Source organism: Macrobrachium rosenbergii, chromosome 16 (genome assembly GCF_040412425.1).
Source record: "Macrobrachium rosenbergii isolate ZJJX-2024 chromosome 16, ASM4041242v1, whole genome shotgun sequence".
In the NCBI taxonomy this organism is placed as follows: Eukaryota; Metazoa; Arthropoda; class Malacostraca; order Decapoda; family Palaemonidae; genus Macrobrachium; species Macrobrachium rosenbergii.
The window spans coordinates 9,995,839-10,013,725 of NC_089756.1; the positions used below are offsets into that span (position 1 = coordinate 9,995,839).

Below are 17,887 nucleotides of genomic sequence, written 5' to 3' on the forward strand. Positions count from 1 at the left end.
CTTTTGTAAACGGCCGGCTCCCTATCAGGGTCTTTCCTGGGTACGAGAGAGCATGCGCGCACGCACGGGGGTCCAGGCGCGTTCCTTTGAAAGTGAATACCGTATCTCAATCTCCCTCTTAACCTTCACCTTTGCAAAGTTTGACTGATAATGGATGTTTCACATGGCGACGTTTAAGTGCAGGTGCTGTAATGAGATATTATACCAACCTTTGTCTCCAAATGCTTTCTCTGATAGGAATTTGAAGAATGAGAGAGAGAGAGAGAGAGAGAGAGAGAGAGAGAGAGAGAGAGAGAGAGAGAGAGAGAGAGAGAGAGAGATGATATTTCGGACAATGTGACATTTTATTGCCTATTCACACATTTTTTTATCATATACGAGAGAGAGAGAGAGAGAGAGAGAGAGAGAGAGAGAGAGAGAGAGGGTGCGTTGGTTAGAAAGACATTTATTGTTCTATTACATAAATACTGTTCTAATAAGAATAAGCGAGAGAGAGAGAGAGAGAGAGAGAGAGAGAGAGAGAGAGAGAGAGAGAGAGAGAGAGAGAAAGGGTGCCTTGGTCAAAAAGAGATTTATTGTTCTATTACCTAAAAACTGTTCTGATAAGAATAAGAGAGAGAGAGAGAGAGAGAGAGAGAGAGAGAGAGAGAGAGAGAGAGAGAGAGAGAGAGTACCTTAGGTAAAAAGACATTTTTGTTTTTGTATCTAAATATCATCCTAATAAAAAGAGAGAGAGAGAGAGAGAGAGAGAGAGAGAGAGAGAGAGAGAGAGAGAGAGGGTACCTGAGTAAAAAGATTTTTGTATGCAGATACCATCTTAATGAAAATGAGAGAGAGAGAGAGAGAGAGAGAGAGAGAGAGAGAGAGAGAGAGAGAGAGAGAGAGAGAGTACCTTGGTTAAAAAGACATTTATTGTTATTTTACATAAATACCATTCTAACAAGAATAAGAGAGAGAGAGAGAGAGAGAGAGAGAGAGAGAGAGAGAGAGAGAGAGAGAGAGAGAGAGAGAGAGAGAGTACCTTGGGTAAAAAGAATGATTTTTCCTTGTATGTAAATACCATCCTAGTAAAATGAGAGAGAGAAAAAGAGGGTACCTTGGGTAAAAAGAAATGTTTTGTTTTTTATGAAAATACCATCCTAATAAAAATGAGAGAGAGAGAGAGAGAGAGAGAGAGAGAGAGAGAGAGAGAGAGAGAGAGAGAGAGAGAGAGAGAGTGCGATAATCGGAAAACTGAAATGATCGGCTCCTGTGAAGTTGGGGAAGAAAATAACGACAGAAAAAATAAACAAAGATTATTTCTTGGGAAATTTACGTGAGAGATGCCTTAAAACGTTCCTTCGATCGTGCGGTATAGTCGCTATTTGTGGTTGCCAGATGCTGAAAAAGATTATTTTAAAATCTAAAAGTGTTGCAAACCGCATAACTTTCTACTCAGCTAAGTGCACTGGATACCTGAATCATTAAATGTATTTTTACCGAAGATGCAAAATACTTTGACAAAAGTAATTATCTCTTCCCAAGGGTACTACGAAAGAGAGAGAGAGAGAGAGAGAGAGAGAGAGAGAGAGAGAGAGAGAGAGAGAGAGAGAGAGAGAGAGAGAGAGAGAGAGAGAGAGAATGGTCAAAAGTGATAGACCAACGCATCTAATTTATCACTCTTTACACCGAGTGCAGTGCGCAATCTACTTTTAAACAGGTAATAGTATAATTTCCCCACACACACACAGAGAGAGAGAGAGAGAGAGAGAGAGACAGAGAGAGAGCATCATTTCCAGCACTTGAATGGTGCGTCAGAGTAAACTGTCCCGAATTCCAGAACAAGTTTTGTGCTCAGGGCTTTCACGAGTGTCATCTACGTTGTGAGACTCAAAAGTTTTACGCGGCGGCTGTTTCCTAGTTCTCAAAAATGCAGCTAAGACCCGCAAGGTAAGTTTTCTTTCCTTTCTTCTCTATATCGTAAAAATGACCACGATTCCTACGGCGTTTTAATTTACGAAACGACAGTTCACATCCATCTTGACTGACAGAGTTGAGAGGGAAACCCAGACCGGTTACAAAGAGTGCAACTTTATCAAGGGATCGGAGAGTGTAAGTACCGGGTCTAACCTCCCTAGCCCTTGATGAGTTTCAAGTGACCTTTTATGAGCGAATATTCATTATAGGATCAGATGCCAAGAGTGGCTCAGTCCGGTCTCTCACGTAGGGGAGTTGGGACTAGAAGCGAACCTTTCAAACAAGATCGCACCAGAAAACGTCATCGGGAGGGTTTTCACTTTCTGGAAAATTAGGCGTTTGATTAGAAACTTGAGAAGCAAACATTTATCTCACATTCGCATAAGTATTGTCAGCTCTATGATAACAGGCAAACATAAAAAAATAATTAATTGATTTGCCTTTCATTGTCCAAAAGGTGGACATCATTGGTTCAACCTCTGGAACTGAAAGTTCAATAACATTCTGCTTCTTTTTTATCGGCCTAAAATGGGGGTATTTGAAAATGGTATTTTGGGGGGTTGCAACTCAAATTTTACAATTAAAATATCTCGTGGGATATAAATGAGAAAAGTAAAGGAAGAACAACCGTATCAGCTAATCAATACTAATATATCTTATGCTTGTAGCCTCAAAGCTGGGTCATTTGAAACTGTCATCCCTTGTTAGTGCTGTAACTAGGTTTCCACAAGAAAACAACCCATGAAAAGTTAATATGAAACCATGATGCGCTACCATAGTACCATCAAATCATCTTCATTGAAGTAAGCCACATTTTATGAGCGAGATAATTACTTTGCAGGAATAACAAAAAGGAAAACGTTGCTTCTTTAATTCATCTGTAACCACACCTTTAGAACCATCATGCCTCTAAGATTACTTCAGGTCAGCTTGAGAGCCAAAGGTACCCTGTGACGGAATCTGCACCAGAGGAGACGCTGAAGGTGAATGTTTATCCAAGGTCTTTAAACCTGGGCGCATTTAAAACTCGATCTATACAAACACGTCACGTGATGAGCGCATGGCTGCTCTATTATGGCAGGGAGAAGTGGATTACCAACTTTATATTAAGATAAAGAGAAATCAATGGCTTAACAATGACGGAATAAATGGCAATTGGTAGCATGTTTTTTTTTACCACAAAGTAAATATCACAGGAGATGGTTTTTCCACCAATACTTACCTCAGTGTTAGAGAGAGAGAGAGAGAGAGAGAGAGAGAGAGAGAGAGAGAGAGAGAGAGAGAGAGAGAGAGACTCCCGGTGAACGTAAGTCGTATTTATAGTGATGCACGTATCTGAGATAGTTACCCATGTATTATCTTCATAGTTCATTTTAGTGGTTTAATTAAAACCTTAAGAAACTTTTTTTTTTTTACTTTGCTGATTTCCCCACTTAGGTTTTACAAGTTTCTCGGAGACCGTGCTTTCTAGCGCAGTCCATTACTTTCTCTTGTTAATTTCTTTGTTTTGTACATTTTCACCCATTTTTCGTTTTCATTTTGTGAAAAGATTTTTGCACGAGATTTCACAATTTTTGTTTTAAGGACGATGATTAGGTAACTTCCGACGATTTACTTAAGCTTGCTTCAGAAGCTCTAAAGCGAAAGTGCAAGTCACTACCTTTTTTTTTTTTTTTAGTATATTGACATTTGTTTGTCTTTTAAGGCTCGTGTTTACTCCACATTAGAGAGAGAGAGAGAGAGAGAGAGAGAGAGAGAGAGAGAGAGAGAGAGAGAGAGAGAGAGAGAGAGAGAGTACTGTCATGAAAATATATCTGGTTCCAAAGGATTTAATTCAGCGCCCATTGCTCTTATCGTAACAATTGATCAGTTTATCGTTATCTGCGTATGTTTGTTCTGTGAAGGCTAACAGCATCTTTGCACTGACTTAATGAAAGGTTTTCAACTAGGCTTAATTTGATTTAATCTCAAGCTTGCCTTATGCAGTTTTTGCTGCTAACCTCTGATGTTTACAAACCCGTTGCAATGTAAACTTAACGGAAAGGAAATGTTTGATTAATGCAGCAGTCAAAATGAGAGCCAACGATGTCAAATATGGCACCATTGCTTTTGTGGGTCAGTCACTAGAGAGCTGGTAGCCTTTTACGAGGCACAGAGTTTAGTTCCATGTCTTGTGTCTTTCTCTCCACATCTCTCCCTCCTATCACAGTTAAACATGGATCGACGGTTTATGTGCGTGCTATTACTTGGATTAGCTTACATGTTTTCCTTCATGGCATTTCAGACGATGAGTGTCATTGAGGTAAGTCCTTGATAAGTTTATTTACTGCGAACACTGTATCAGGCACTTTTAAATTTAGCGCCACATTGTCATTCATACATGAATGAATTTATAATTTTACGAACATCTTTGTATTACTACGTAATATGGTAAGAAATGTTTGCAGTTATCACGAAATTTTATTTATTAGTAATAAGTATGTGGAGAATTTGAAATGTAATTTATTATAACAGGTTATTGAAATATAACTTTCTTAACGAATTTTAAAGTTTGTTTTGGTTACTTCAATAACAATGAGATACGAGGCTTAAGCGACCTGATCTGTCAAATTAAGTGACTGTGAAGTGCTACTGACACTTAAAAGATGAAATAGTGATCAAATTGGATTTATGTACAAATTTGAAGGTCAATAAGGAGCCGAAACTAAATCAGAACAACCTAACTTATTGTAGTGATCAAAAATAATTTACTGGTAGTTATACGAGACCAGGCTACTCAAGGAAGTGACGTTAAACCTGGGTTAGGCAAGGCCCAGTCTGCATTAGTGAGTTACGATATGACGTGGCTTATTCTGATTGCTTACAATTAATTTTTTTAGCCTTTGATCAGTGTAGGTTATTAATGGTGAGCAGACATAACTAGATGGTTCAGGGTTTTGTGTTTACCGTTGCGTGAATAATTTCAAGCATAGTGTATTGACGATAGGTAGGTAAGGCTACAGCTTTACAGTATTGTATATCTTTTATCAGTATTACCCCTTTGATTATAGCCTAGTGAGACTTGCATACAAGCTGGTAAGGCTACATATGCTTTCTGTAGCTTATTCTAACCTGTTTTATCACAAGACAACTAGGATGGGCTAATAATGTTTGGTTAGGCTGACGAAAAACATATGCTTTTAATAATCTTCTTAGCATAAAGTTGTGTGTAAGGTGTATGGTTTGCCGTTCATGTCATTACTTCTATTTTGGGTTGCATAATATAGGAATTATTATTTTATTTGCATTTAAATCTTAGTCAGCCAGTAATAGGTTAAGCAAGGAAAGAAGTTATAATTTGTAATAACCACACTTCCCAACATTTTAGCCCATAGAATTTTCTTGTATCATTTGGCCTACTTAGCTTAGGATTGGGTTAAGTATGCAGAAAAGTATCCTGTAGAAGGAAAAGTCAACTTAATGTCAGTTTGATCTGCCAATAAATCAGTTACCGTAGCTGTTTTATAATATAGGATGAAAGCAATTTGTTTCCTTTGTTGTTTATTACTATTAGATTATGTTCAGTAATGGCTGAGAGCTAGTGAATTACTTTTGATAATTTGTAGGGTTAGTTTTTTGTTACGTATAATTCTTTCCAGAAAGACAATTAAAATGTGGTTTAAATGAGGCACTTTCAAGTTCTATTTTTAGTACTTTGTGGCATGAAACTATGCTTGATTTGATTCCACACATACTTAGCAGGTACCGGTACAGAAACTCATTGCTGTCCTTAGGAAGGTTATGGTTTTGTCAGTTATGTTTGTTAACTAAGTTTTGCAAGACAGAATTTTTACTCATAGATAACAGGTAATATTCTATGACTTTTGGATAATTCAATTTAGGACCACAATCCTAAATATTTTGTGTAGATTTTTGTATTGAATGTTAGATTATATGGTAGTTAGCAACTGTAAGACTAATGTAATTATGATATTTTTTATGAGATTTCATTTTACTGTACATACTTCTCTTTTTATTGAATAGTATATCATAGGTAGAAGTCTTTGTGTCATTGGACATACAGTACAGTGATACATTTTTAAAGCTATTAACAGTGATCCAAGCAGGTTGAAATTATACAAGTCTGTAAGAGTATAGTGTCTTTTATGAAATGCAGATAAAGCTAGAACTTTTATGTATAGTCATAAAGAGGAAATTCTGCAATGAAGCACTGTGTAGTGCAGTGGGTCAATGTTGGTGAAGAGTAGCAAGATGACTTTTCGGAAAAGAAAGAGTTGGAGTGACAATCTTGACAGAATGGGGGAGACAGAACCTCTCATTGATGAAGACTCAGAAGTATTTGAAAGTGAGGCATCAGAGCCTTTGGATCCAGAAAGAGACGTAGAATCTGAAAGAGTACAGACCCCTAAGAGCTTTGCTGTCATCATAGCTCTGGGTCTGGGTTTTATGGCCATCTTTACAGCCTTCAATACAATCAGTATGATAATGGTAAGTTCAAGTTGATATGTTAATGTTTTTTGTTTATTCAGTAGTTTACTTTTTTGTATCAGAGACATTCATCTGTTTACAGTGTCATCCTGCTACAGAAGGAATTAAAAGTTTTGTTTTTACTCTTGATTTAGCATGTAGCACCTACTAGTTTGTAGTTTCATCAAGAAAGAAACCTTCAGAAAGGGATATTTCTTCAAAGCTAAGTAGTAGATGAGTTTTTGTTCTAATTTCCTCAGTGGATGCATGTCTTGAGGTAAGGATGTGACTAACACAGTAATAATAATGGTAATAACAATTAAAATATTTAGCTAGGCCACTGAGGCACTTTTCTAGACTCCTCCCATGATGGCCTGAATGATTTATTCTTAAGTGTCAAAACTGATGGAATAAGGAAGGTAGACAGCATCTAGCTTTGGCAAAAAGGGTGCTGCAATTGCAGAAGTGTTTAAAACATGGTGCAGAAGGCATGCTGTATGCATCAACTTTTTTGTGGTATGTTATGGCTGGTAATAGTATAATACTAAAGTGAGGGCTCATAAAATTGACTACTGTAGCCTAATTCAGATGGTGATCAAATATTTTTGATGTGCTAGTTAAAATTTTGGGTAGTTTAGAATGATATAGACTCTTATGAAATGCTTAAAGCTAAATGTTGTGATTAGGGGTAAGTTTTAGGACGGCATGAAGAATTTATTTTAACAGTTTTGGTCAAATATCGTCAAAAGGATATTTGATTTGAAACTTCATGTATTTTCCTGTTAATACATGAATAAAGAACACATTTCGAGTGGAAATTCCTTTATCTGCTAGTCTCTGAGCCCAGTGAAGTCACTGTGGTTTAGCTACATTACAGAATAGGTCTTATATTTTCTTGTCTCCAAAGTTGAGGATTTTTTTTATTGAAATAGAATTTTATACTCAGTTGATTGGGAGTGGATGATGGGAGAGGGACTATTTTTAGTACTAATAATATGTTATGATATGTATGTTAAATGCTCTGTGGGTCAGAATAAAAAAAAAAACTTTTTTGGTAGTTCCCAAATAAAATACATAGTATGTGATCTTTTGTCATGTGTATGGATGGCAATTATTATTATTATTATTATTATTATTATTATTATTATTATTATTATTATTATTATTATTATTATTATTATTATTATTATTATTATTATGTGATGCTTTTGTACTACTGTATAGTACTGTGAGGTACTTTCTTGAAAAATGTTGTGCACTTTTATGATTAATATGTGGAAGTTTTTTTGATAGTCATCAAAAATATATTTCATTAATTTTCTGAATATTTTGAGGCAGTATCTATTTCTACCATTATATGTAGTACAGTACTTGTTTTCTCTTGTCTTGTGGACAAGTTGTATTTATTCCGAGGTTAATCAATAACTTCATTCTTACTTCCCTAGTTGTTTCAATCCTTTTCATATTTTGTGAGCTCTCATTAATGTGCTTAGGCAAAGTTTAATTAGGCCAAGGAAAATAGTAATTAGGCTATTATTTCCCCAGTCATCTTTTCTTTGTTACCTGAATACTTTTTATTTATCTTTAACAGAGTTGAACTGAGAGTCCGTTGTTTCCAGTTGATACCTATTTTCCTTATTATTTTCTTGAGTTTCAATCATAAGGATGACCTTTTTCTCAGCATAGACCAACTTCCTCTGTTTGTCCTAGCTGTACGTTTTAGCTTGGATTTTTCTCTGTAATAGCTTCTAAACTATGTACTACCATGAAACATTTCATTCTTTGCCTTCTTTCTAAATTTGTGATCTAGGCCCCAACTCAAAGTCATGTTGCAGGCCTGTTTGCCTTCTCTGTTTCATTTTTCACATGAACAGTACACTGAAGAGTTATTTTACACTGAAGAGTTATTTCATTTTTATTAAATGTTGTCCTATGAAGAAACTTTTTTCTGCCAATTTCAGTTTCTCTTCATAAAAGAACATAACCCTGACTGAACATGTGATCTGGGTTCTGTATTTGTTGTTTTGTAAGCACACATAAAGACGGTGAAAATGTTGAAGGTCCAAACTTCCTTAAAGCAGCAGACTGCAGCATAAAATATGGTATTCATTATTTTGTATGATAATGAATGGAATCTTTTACCAAGCAGTTATGGGAAGGCAGCCTGTGAATATTAAATTAGCTTTAATAATCGAATTCATATGATTACTGTGGGGAAGCTAATGTAGGTCATGGTAGTTCTTATTTATGTCTTGGGTCCAAATTCCCATGTTCAGTGTTAGAGGATTGCCAATGCTATAATATTTCAGCATCCGGTATTTATTACAGTGCGTCAGTTATCATGAATGATATAAAAATTTGGACCAAGTAGTTAGTCTTAAAAGTTAAAGAGGCCTCACCCATAAAGCTGAATTTGGAATCTTGGATCCTTCAGTCCATACCTTCACTTTGTACAGTTGTAGCACAGTGTGGTTCTATCCCCAAATTTTTATATTTTATAAATATAGTTCATTGCAGCTTACTGTTGATATTAAAATACTGGGTACTTGTACTGTTTCTCTCTCTCTCTCTGTATATGCAGTAAATATAATGTATATATATATATATATATATATATATATATATATATATATATATATATATATATATATATTTGATCTTTCCCCTGTATGCTTTTCTCCTTTTGAGATCGTGAGCAAACCACGAACCTAGCAAATGTAGGTCGAGAATTGTTTCACTCAGTCACAGGTGTGTATGTACATATAAATGTATACATATATATGTATACATATATATGTGGCGTTTTATTTTTGTGGTTCAAGGTTTATGATTAGAAATTCGTTCACTAATGAAGACTAATGAAGCACATCTGACGTCTTTGATTTTTTGTTTTACCGTTAAATGCCAAGACCAAGTATATTAGAGGTTTTTCTTGGGAATAAATTCAGTGATTCTGGGAATTTTTCATGAATAAACAGTTATGGGTTATGGGAGAATTTGTTAAAGAAACAGAGACTGGGAATTTATGCTAAGAGAAACCGAGTGAGGTAGAGAGTTTTCTTAGTAAAATATTTATCTAAAAATGTGAGTTTTTTTTTGGGGGGGGGTTTGGTTTCTTTGAAAAATAGTGGTGTACAAGTCTGCGTAGAAATCAAAGAAAACTGTGCTGGCGAATTTTTATTGACAGACGGCTTTTGATTAAAAAACTCAAAAGGAGGATGCGTAAGAGTGGTCTGTTACTCTTAGACGACTTTCTTGTTCATGGAATAAATTAAACCCAGTCGTGTACCTGCACCATTTTTTTAAAATTCTCCAAGAGCTGTGACTGTGCATAGATAGCTGACAGTGGAAGGCGTCCTGTGTTCCCGGATGTACTCCCTTTTTTTTTCTTCTTTTTTGGTGCAACTGATCAACTCTCTAAGGTTAGGTATGCGTCTGTTTACATTCACTTTTGGAAGCAATCTCTCTCTCTCTCTCTCTCTCTCTCTCTCTCTCTCTCTCTCTCTCTCTCTCTCTGTACAGTGTTGTTTCTGATTAAATTCGACAATATTTTTCTAGTATGATCTGAAGGGATGTGCATTGATGCTCTCTCTCTCTCTCTCTCCTCTCTCTCTCTCTCTCTCTCTCTCTCTCTCTCTCTCTCTCTCTGGAGTTGTATCAGGCTCAGCCATTGTTTTTCTGTAGTAAACAAAGGACGTCTGTATGTTAAGTACACCTTCTTATTTATCCATGAGAATAAATTGCCACAGCTGTCATATGTTGATTCAGAGGAAATTCTTTGTATGACATTTCGATGAAGGACGTAGAACCATTTGTTACTTCGTTATTAAATTTCTAATCCCTGTTTTCGTTTTCTGTTATTGTTCTTAAGCATTACTTGTCATGAGGTATTCAGACCCTAGTTCTCAACCATTTAAAAACGGCGTTACCTCTCGTGTAACACCAGCATGTATTTTTTGTAATATTCTTGTGTTTTTAATTCTGACATGCAACCCACTCTTGTGTTTCGTTATCAGTTGCAGTTATATTGATTGGGTTAATTGTTTTTTATGCCTACGTAACAGTTTTATTGAAGAGGTAGATTTTTTTTATTTCAGTTATATTGAATTTTGAGGTCTTTTATGTATTATATTTTGAAGAGTTTGCAAATATGCACTTAGTCGAATGCGGTATTTGTTTTTTTTACGTTGTATTCAGAACGGAAGGACATTTGTATGCGTGTGAATTTTTACCCGTAATTTTAAAGATAAAATTTGGAGAAATTTAATTTTCATCACTATTAAAACCAGTTTAATGTGTTTTATTAGGCCGGTCGTGATATATATAAATATATAGTATATATATGTGCATGTATGTAATTATATATAAGTATATAGAAAGATATATAGATAGATTTATTTAATTTGCTGATGAATGATGTATGTTTTATAGATATATATATATATATATATATATATATATATATATATATATATATATATATATATATATATATATATATATATATATATATATATATATATATATATATATATATATATATATATATTATATATATAAAAATATGTATAATTATTATATATATATTATGTATATATATACCGGTATATATTATTTGCTTATTAAAGGTAAGTTTCTCATTGGACGGGTTGGTAACGTTCTCGCTAGCACTCTGCTGGGCCCGCGTTCGATTCTCTGACCAGCCAATGAAGAATTAGAGAAATTTGTTTCTGATGATATAAATTCATTTCTCGTTATAATGTGGTTCGGATTCCACAATAAGCTGTAGGTCCCGTTGCTAGGTAACCAGTTGGTTCTTAGCCACGTAAAATAAATCTAATCCTTCGGGCTACCCCTAGGAGAGCTGTTAATTAGGTCAGTGGTCCGGTTAAACTAAGGTATACTTAACTTATTAATGGTGCAGTATTTCTGTTGGTTCTGAGTTTTGCCGATTTATGTTAATTTCAGTTGTGAAGCTTTTCCCATTCAGACTTCCGGGACATAGAACGGAAATCTTTTGCTTTCAAGCCTTTCTGATATTCAGTGGGAGTTTTACAAAATTTCGCATTATTATTATTATTTGTAAAACTCTCATTGAAAACAAAGATTTTTGCATAATGGGTCGAACTTCTAGCCAACTGGAACTACCAATACTCGAGTCTCGGATGATAAAACAGCTTGTTCCGAAATTGAACACTCAGACCTCGGCTGTTCCCTTATACCTGTCGTAATAATAATGTTTTTGTGGCTTTGTTTCTCTTTCGAAGACCTCATTTTCTGTGTTTGTGTCGTACTGACAGATTGGCCCCATACCCTTAGTCACTTTTATTTGTTGATTGTTTTCTCAATGTGATTTTAAATTTTAGTGTTTTAAAACATAAATATTTTAAATATATATATTTTTTACTTGTCTTTTATACGTTCTATTTGTTTTAATTAATTTCTCAGTGTTTTGCCTGTTCCTCGGTGTCCCTTGTGTAAAATAATTTCCCTTTTAAGTCGACTGTCGTTTTTTATGTTCTGACTTTGCCTTTGTATGTTTTTTTTTTTTCTGTAATATATATATATATATATATATATATATATATATATATATATATATATATATATATATATATATATATATATTATCAGTGAATGCTATTGCAAAGTAATTAAGTTAAGGGGCAGGATTTGACAGTGATTAAAAAAGTTATAAAATTTAAATTACAGTATATATATATATATATATATATATATATATATATATATATATATATATATATATATATATATATATATATATATATATATATATATATATAGATCTGTGTGTCTGTGTAATCTTGTAACGACCAGGGGTAAATAAATGCGCAGACGGCTAGAATAGTATAACGCTGGACTATTGTTTCGACATCCCACACAAAACTGCTACTCAATGTCACAGATGTACTCTTACACATTACGTAAAAGTTGATCACAAGGACAATGGCTTCCTATAGTTCCTACAAATCACCTTTGAATCTACGAGGTACATACACAGACACACATACATGTATATGGGTGTGTGTGTGTGTGTATGTTCGCACGCATATCAGCTGACATTATTGTGAAGTATTTAAATAAAAGGACAGGATTTGACAAGGATTGAAAAAAGCGTTAACGAATTTCAGTTTTGTAAGACCTGGAATGAACATTGTTATCCACTGACTGGTACTTTTCTACGTCTTATCTGAAAAAAAGGGATGCCACAAACATGATATATCACGTGGGCACTATTAAAATAAAACCAGAAATTTCCCGGTTAACTGGAACTCAAGTCAGTGGCCCCGGTGGACTTGTTTCATATGGATAGGTTTCATCTTAATAATAATAATAATAATAATAATAATAATAATAATGACGAACTGTATCTAGGTGAGCTCCACTGCTATTAATAAGTATCTCTTTATATGTTTTAAAAGCCTGATGTAGCGTAAAAGAAGGAAAACACTTTTGCATTGAGAAGACGTCACGCAGAACGAGGCGTATTTAAACAGGTTCCAACCAGTATCTGTTTACGTCATTGTAACTTAGATCATTGTGGAAGAGCACTTACAAGGAAAAGTAGATACTTAATTGATAATCGTTATAGTATATTTAGAAACATTATTATTATTATTATTATTATTATTATTATTATTATTATTATACTGGTTGATAAAAACAATTTAAGGAAAATATAAAGTAATTTAGACCATAACGAATAAAAGATGCACCGAAGTTCTTCGGGGCAATCGAGTTTTCTGTGCATCGTATAATCAAGGCCACCGAAAATAGATCTGTCGGTGGTCTCGGTATAATGCTGTATGAGCCGCAACCCAAGAAACTTTAACCGCGGCCCGTTGGTGGCCTATCGTATATCGTTGCTAGAAGCACGATTATGGCTAACTTTAACCTTAAATAAAATACAAACTACTGAGGCTAGAGGGCTGCAACTTGGTATGTTTGATGATTGGAGAGTGGATGATCAACATACCAATTTGCAGCCCTCTAGCCTCAGTAGTTGTTAAGATCTGAGGGCGGACGAAAAGTGCGGGCAGAATAAAGTGCGGACGGCCAGAGAAAGCCGGCACAATAGTTTTCTGTTACAGAAAACTAAAATCGAGGGAAGAAGAATGCAAAGTAATTCAGACCATAAAAAAAAAGATTGAAGAAAAATGTAAAGTAATTGAGAACATAAAAAAAAAAGTGGGAAGAAAAATGTAAAGTAATTAAGACCATAAAAAACGAGGGAAGAAAAATGTAAAATAATTCAAACCATAAAAAGTTAAAAAAAAAAAAAAGATGAAAAATAATTCAGACCATAAAAAAAGATTGAAGAAAAATGTAAAGTAATTCAAACCCTAAAAAGCGAGTGAAGAAAAAATGTAAAGTAGCGCAGACCATAAAAAACTAGTGAAGAAAAATACAGAGTATTCAGACCATTTTGAGGAAAACTCACTTGATCTAATATTCAAACCTCCTGTCATTGGTCAGCATGACCTTCTAGAAGAGTAATGGAGGTAGCTTTTATTGGATTATGACTCTCTCTCTCTCTCTCTCTCTCTCTCTCTCTCTCTCTCTCTCTCTCTCTCTCTCTCTCTGCGGAAGAGTAATTAAGGTAGCTATTACTGGATTATATCTCTCTGTCTTCAAGACTTGGAGTTTTGTATTTCTGCTTTAGTTTATGAATACAATATCTGTGGGACTCAAACTTCACCAGCCATAAGCCCTGGGTTCGATTCCCCAGTGAAACGGAACAGTTACGGGACGTTCTTTGAAATCATGATGTGGCTTCTTTAAACCCTTACCGTTCGACTGTATATATTATATGTTACACACACATATACATACATATATATATATATATATATATATATATATATATATATATATATATATATATATATATATATATATATATATATGTATATGTATATGTATATACTGTATATATTACACACATACACATATGAATATATATATATATATATATATATATATATATATATATATATATATATATATATATATATATATATATATATATATATATATATATATAAATAATCTTAAATGTGTGTATGTATGCACACGCTACACAAACACTGATGCACATGAAATACAGGCCACTTATTTGCATAGAAGCCAAACCGTTCTCAGTCATAACCATTTAACCTTTCAAAAAATTCTTTTTTAGAGAAATTGGTAAGTGTGAAGAATGAAGTATCGTCAGACAGGCATCATTATTTCCTTAGGAAAATGTCAGACACTCGTAGCTTCAAAAGAGTTTTACTTTTGACGTAGGTCGTTCGTTAGTTTGCGTTATGATGTAAGGCAAGATGGTCATTATGCATAGGTCATGGGAATGCACGGAAATTGCACATTTTTATTAGTTTTATGTAAAAGAAAACTATTGAGATGGCTATTTGTCCGTCCATCCACACTTTTTCTGTCCGCCCTCAGATCTTAAAAACTACTGAGGCTAGAGGGCTGCAAATTGGTGTGTTGATCATCTACCCTCCAATCATCAAACATAGCAAATTGCAGCCCTCTAGCCTCAGTAGTTTTTATTTTATTTAAGGTTAAAGTCAACAATGATCATGCGTCTGGCACCGCTATAGGTGCCAACAACACATGAGCCGCGGCTGCGAGTTTCATGGGCCGTGGCTGAGAGTTTCATACTGCATTAAACGCTGTGCAGAAAAATCGATTGCACCGAAGAAACTTCGGCTCATTTTTTACTTGTTTAATGGTGTAATCATTGTTTTGCTTTTTCCGAAACTTCAAAAGTTCAACGAAGATACAATTCATTACTACCCTAATGCTATTCTCGTTGCATTTTAATGAATTTTTATCGATTTATGTTATTGATTTATTTTTGCTTTTCGATAAGTGAGATTTCTTTCTGTATTTCCCTTTACCTTCTCTTACTCCCTAATGAGCACCACGTTGTTTGGAGGCGTGAATTTTAAGTCAGTGCCCCTGTGGCCTTGTCCCATTATGAATAGGGTTCATCTTCTCAATAATAATAATAATAATAATCGTGTTTTCACATAGATATTGTAGTTCATTTTTATTTGATCCCTGTTATTCTCTTCCTGGCGAGAACAACCAGATTCTCTATTCTCCCTGTCCTCTCGAATGTTGCTGAAAAACATATTTTTAAGCCATTACATAAGTATGTGGAATCTAAAGGATTGTTACTTGGTAGTCAGTATTCATACAGGAAGCAGTTAGGTACCTGCGATGCTCTTTTAGACTTGGCATGCCACTTGCAAGGGAACCTTGATAAGGGTTTTGAGTGCAGAGTAATTCAGGTAGATTTTAGTGCTGCTTTCGGTTTAGTAAATCACAAGGCTCTTATTTATAAACTTCAGAATCTTGGAGTGGGTTGATATGTTTTAGGATTATTCAAGATTTCCTTACTGGTAGGCAGCAGCGAGTTGCTGTGGGCGGGATCTTAAGTGAACTAAAACCTATTGTGTCTGGAGTTCCACAGGGCAGTGTTTTTGGTCCACTGTTATTTTTAGTGTTTACAAGTGATATGGTTGTTGGCCTGGAAAACAAGATTATTCAGTATACCGATGATGGAACACTTGTGGGTGTAGTGAAGTCTCCACTTATGAGAAATGAAGCTGCCCTCAGCCTCAATCGGGACATGGACCGGGTCTGGGAATGGTGTAGTCGGTGTGGTATGAGGCTGAACTCCAGTTAAACGAAAACACTATTGATTAGCAGATCTCGTACAGATTTCCCAGCCCATCCTCCCCTTCAGGTGGATGGAACTTTGCTGAATGAGTCTGAAGCTTTAACTATTCTAGGTGTAACTTTTGACTCACATCTAACTTTTGAGAAACATCTAGTGAAAGTTTCAGCAAAATGCCGCACGAAAGTTAGGTATTGTTCGTCAGGTCTCGTATATTTATAACAGTGATAAAATAAGTGTAACCTGTTTTAGGTCATTTGTACTTCCTTTACTGGAATATTGTTGGCCTTTATTCCTCACACCATTGGACTGTGGAACAGTTTCGCAGAGGATGTTTTGCCACTGGAACCTCAAAAGTTCAAGCGAAGATGCAACGTATTACTACTCAGAAACAGTTCTCGTATTTTGGTAATTTACTTACATTTTTATCTATTTATTTATTACTTTATTAATTTGTTTGTTCTTTTCTAATAACTGGTCTCTTCTTTCTGTATTTCCTATTACCTTCTGTTTCGTCTGTCAAATGAACACCATATTATTGAAAGCTTGAATTTCTAGCCAGTGGCCACTGTGGGCTTGTTCCATATGAATACGGTTCATCTTCTAAATAATAATAATAATAATAATAATAATAATAATAATAATAATAATAATAATAATAATTGATTTGTATAGATATCTTTTTAGTTTATATTTTCTCCGGCCGGCTGATGAAGAGTTAGAGGAATTTATTTCTGGTGATAGAAATTCATTTCTCTCTATAATGTGGTTCGGATTCCACAGTAAGCTGTAGGTCCTGTTGCTAAGTAACCAGTTGGTTCTTAGCCACGTAAAATAAGTCTAATCCTTCGGGCCAGCCCTAGGAGAGCTGTTAATCAGCTCAGTGGTCTGGTAAAACTAAGGTATACTTAACTTGAATGTGCTATGTCCTGGGAAGGTTTTGTGAAATGAGGTGTTTCCCTTCCGTAGAGATTTTGTTCATTTTAAGAGTTTAAACTACAGTTTAAGACTCACGTTTAGTGTCAGCCTATGTAAAATCCTTGTATTGTCAACCAAAACCAAATTTTTAGCTATTCTAGAATATCTAAGATCAATGCATTACAGTGCTAACTATGAATTCCTAAACTTCTTAGAGAATCCGTTTACTGTGAACTAAAATACAATTCTTATATAGTCAAATAGGATGTTGACTAAATTTTGCATCAAGCTTTACTTTTTCATTCCAGATTAATTATAACATTTTAATTATTCCTTGATTAATTATATATAAGTAACTGAACGGATTTATAATTAGACTATATATATATTATATTATATATATATATATAATATAGATCGTACAAGTAAAGAATAAAATTCAATATTGTATATATATGCATACATATGAACAATACTGTATTTCATACCTTTGTATTATTGCAAAGATCTTTTGATGTAGGTATAATCACTTACAATTTCATAAATCATTCAAAAATAAATTTCTGTCCTCTAGTTTACAAAGGATCTGAAGACTTTAATGGAGTTTTTATTCATTTATTCTTTCCAAGAACTGCGAAATGTACTCTCCGACCCTTCAGTGCTTACAATAAATAAAAAGAATTGATTGCATCATGTTTTTATACCCTGTATAGCTTAGAGCACAGTCATGCAGAAAACACTTGCGCATATTATTTTCAGCCAGGCCCAGCGAGATTATCCAATCGAAGCCGAGCTTGAGTCGAGCTGACCAATCAGGGGTCGCGGTTTGTGCCACAC

At 34.6% G+C, this 17,887-nt stretch overlaps 1 protein-coding gene across 6 annotated transcripts in view; it reads left to right on the forward strand.

Annotated features, from left to right (window-relative positions):
- The first annotated feature begins 4,079 nt into the window (after positions 1–4,079).
- Positions 4,080–17,887, forward strand: part of LOC136847085 (UNC93-like protein MFSD11) — a 101,519-nt gene continuing 87,711 nt past the window's right edge. The window contains exons 1-2 of one of the 6 annotated variants that reach the window (XM_067118373.1): positions 4,493–4,781; positions 5,980–6,444. In XM_067118373.1, coding sequence (XP_066974474.1) covers positions 6,187–6,444 — 258 coding nt within the window. In that variant the 5' untranslated portion in view covers positions 4,493–4,781; positions 5,980–6,186. Of the gene's footprint in view, positions 4,259–4,492; positions 5,803–5,979; positions 6,445–17,887 lie in introns of those variants that run through there. The other 5 variants (XM_067118374.1, XM_067118376.1, XM_067118375.1 and 2 more) reach the window with 5 other exon arrangements.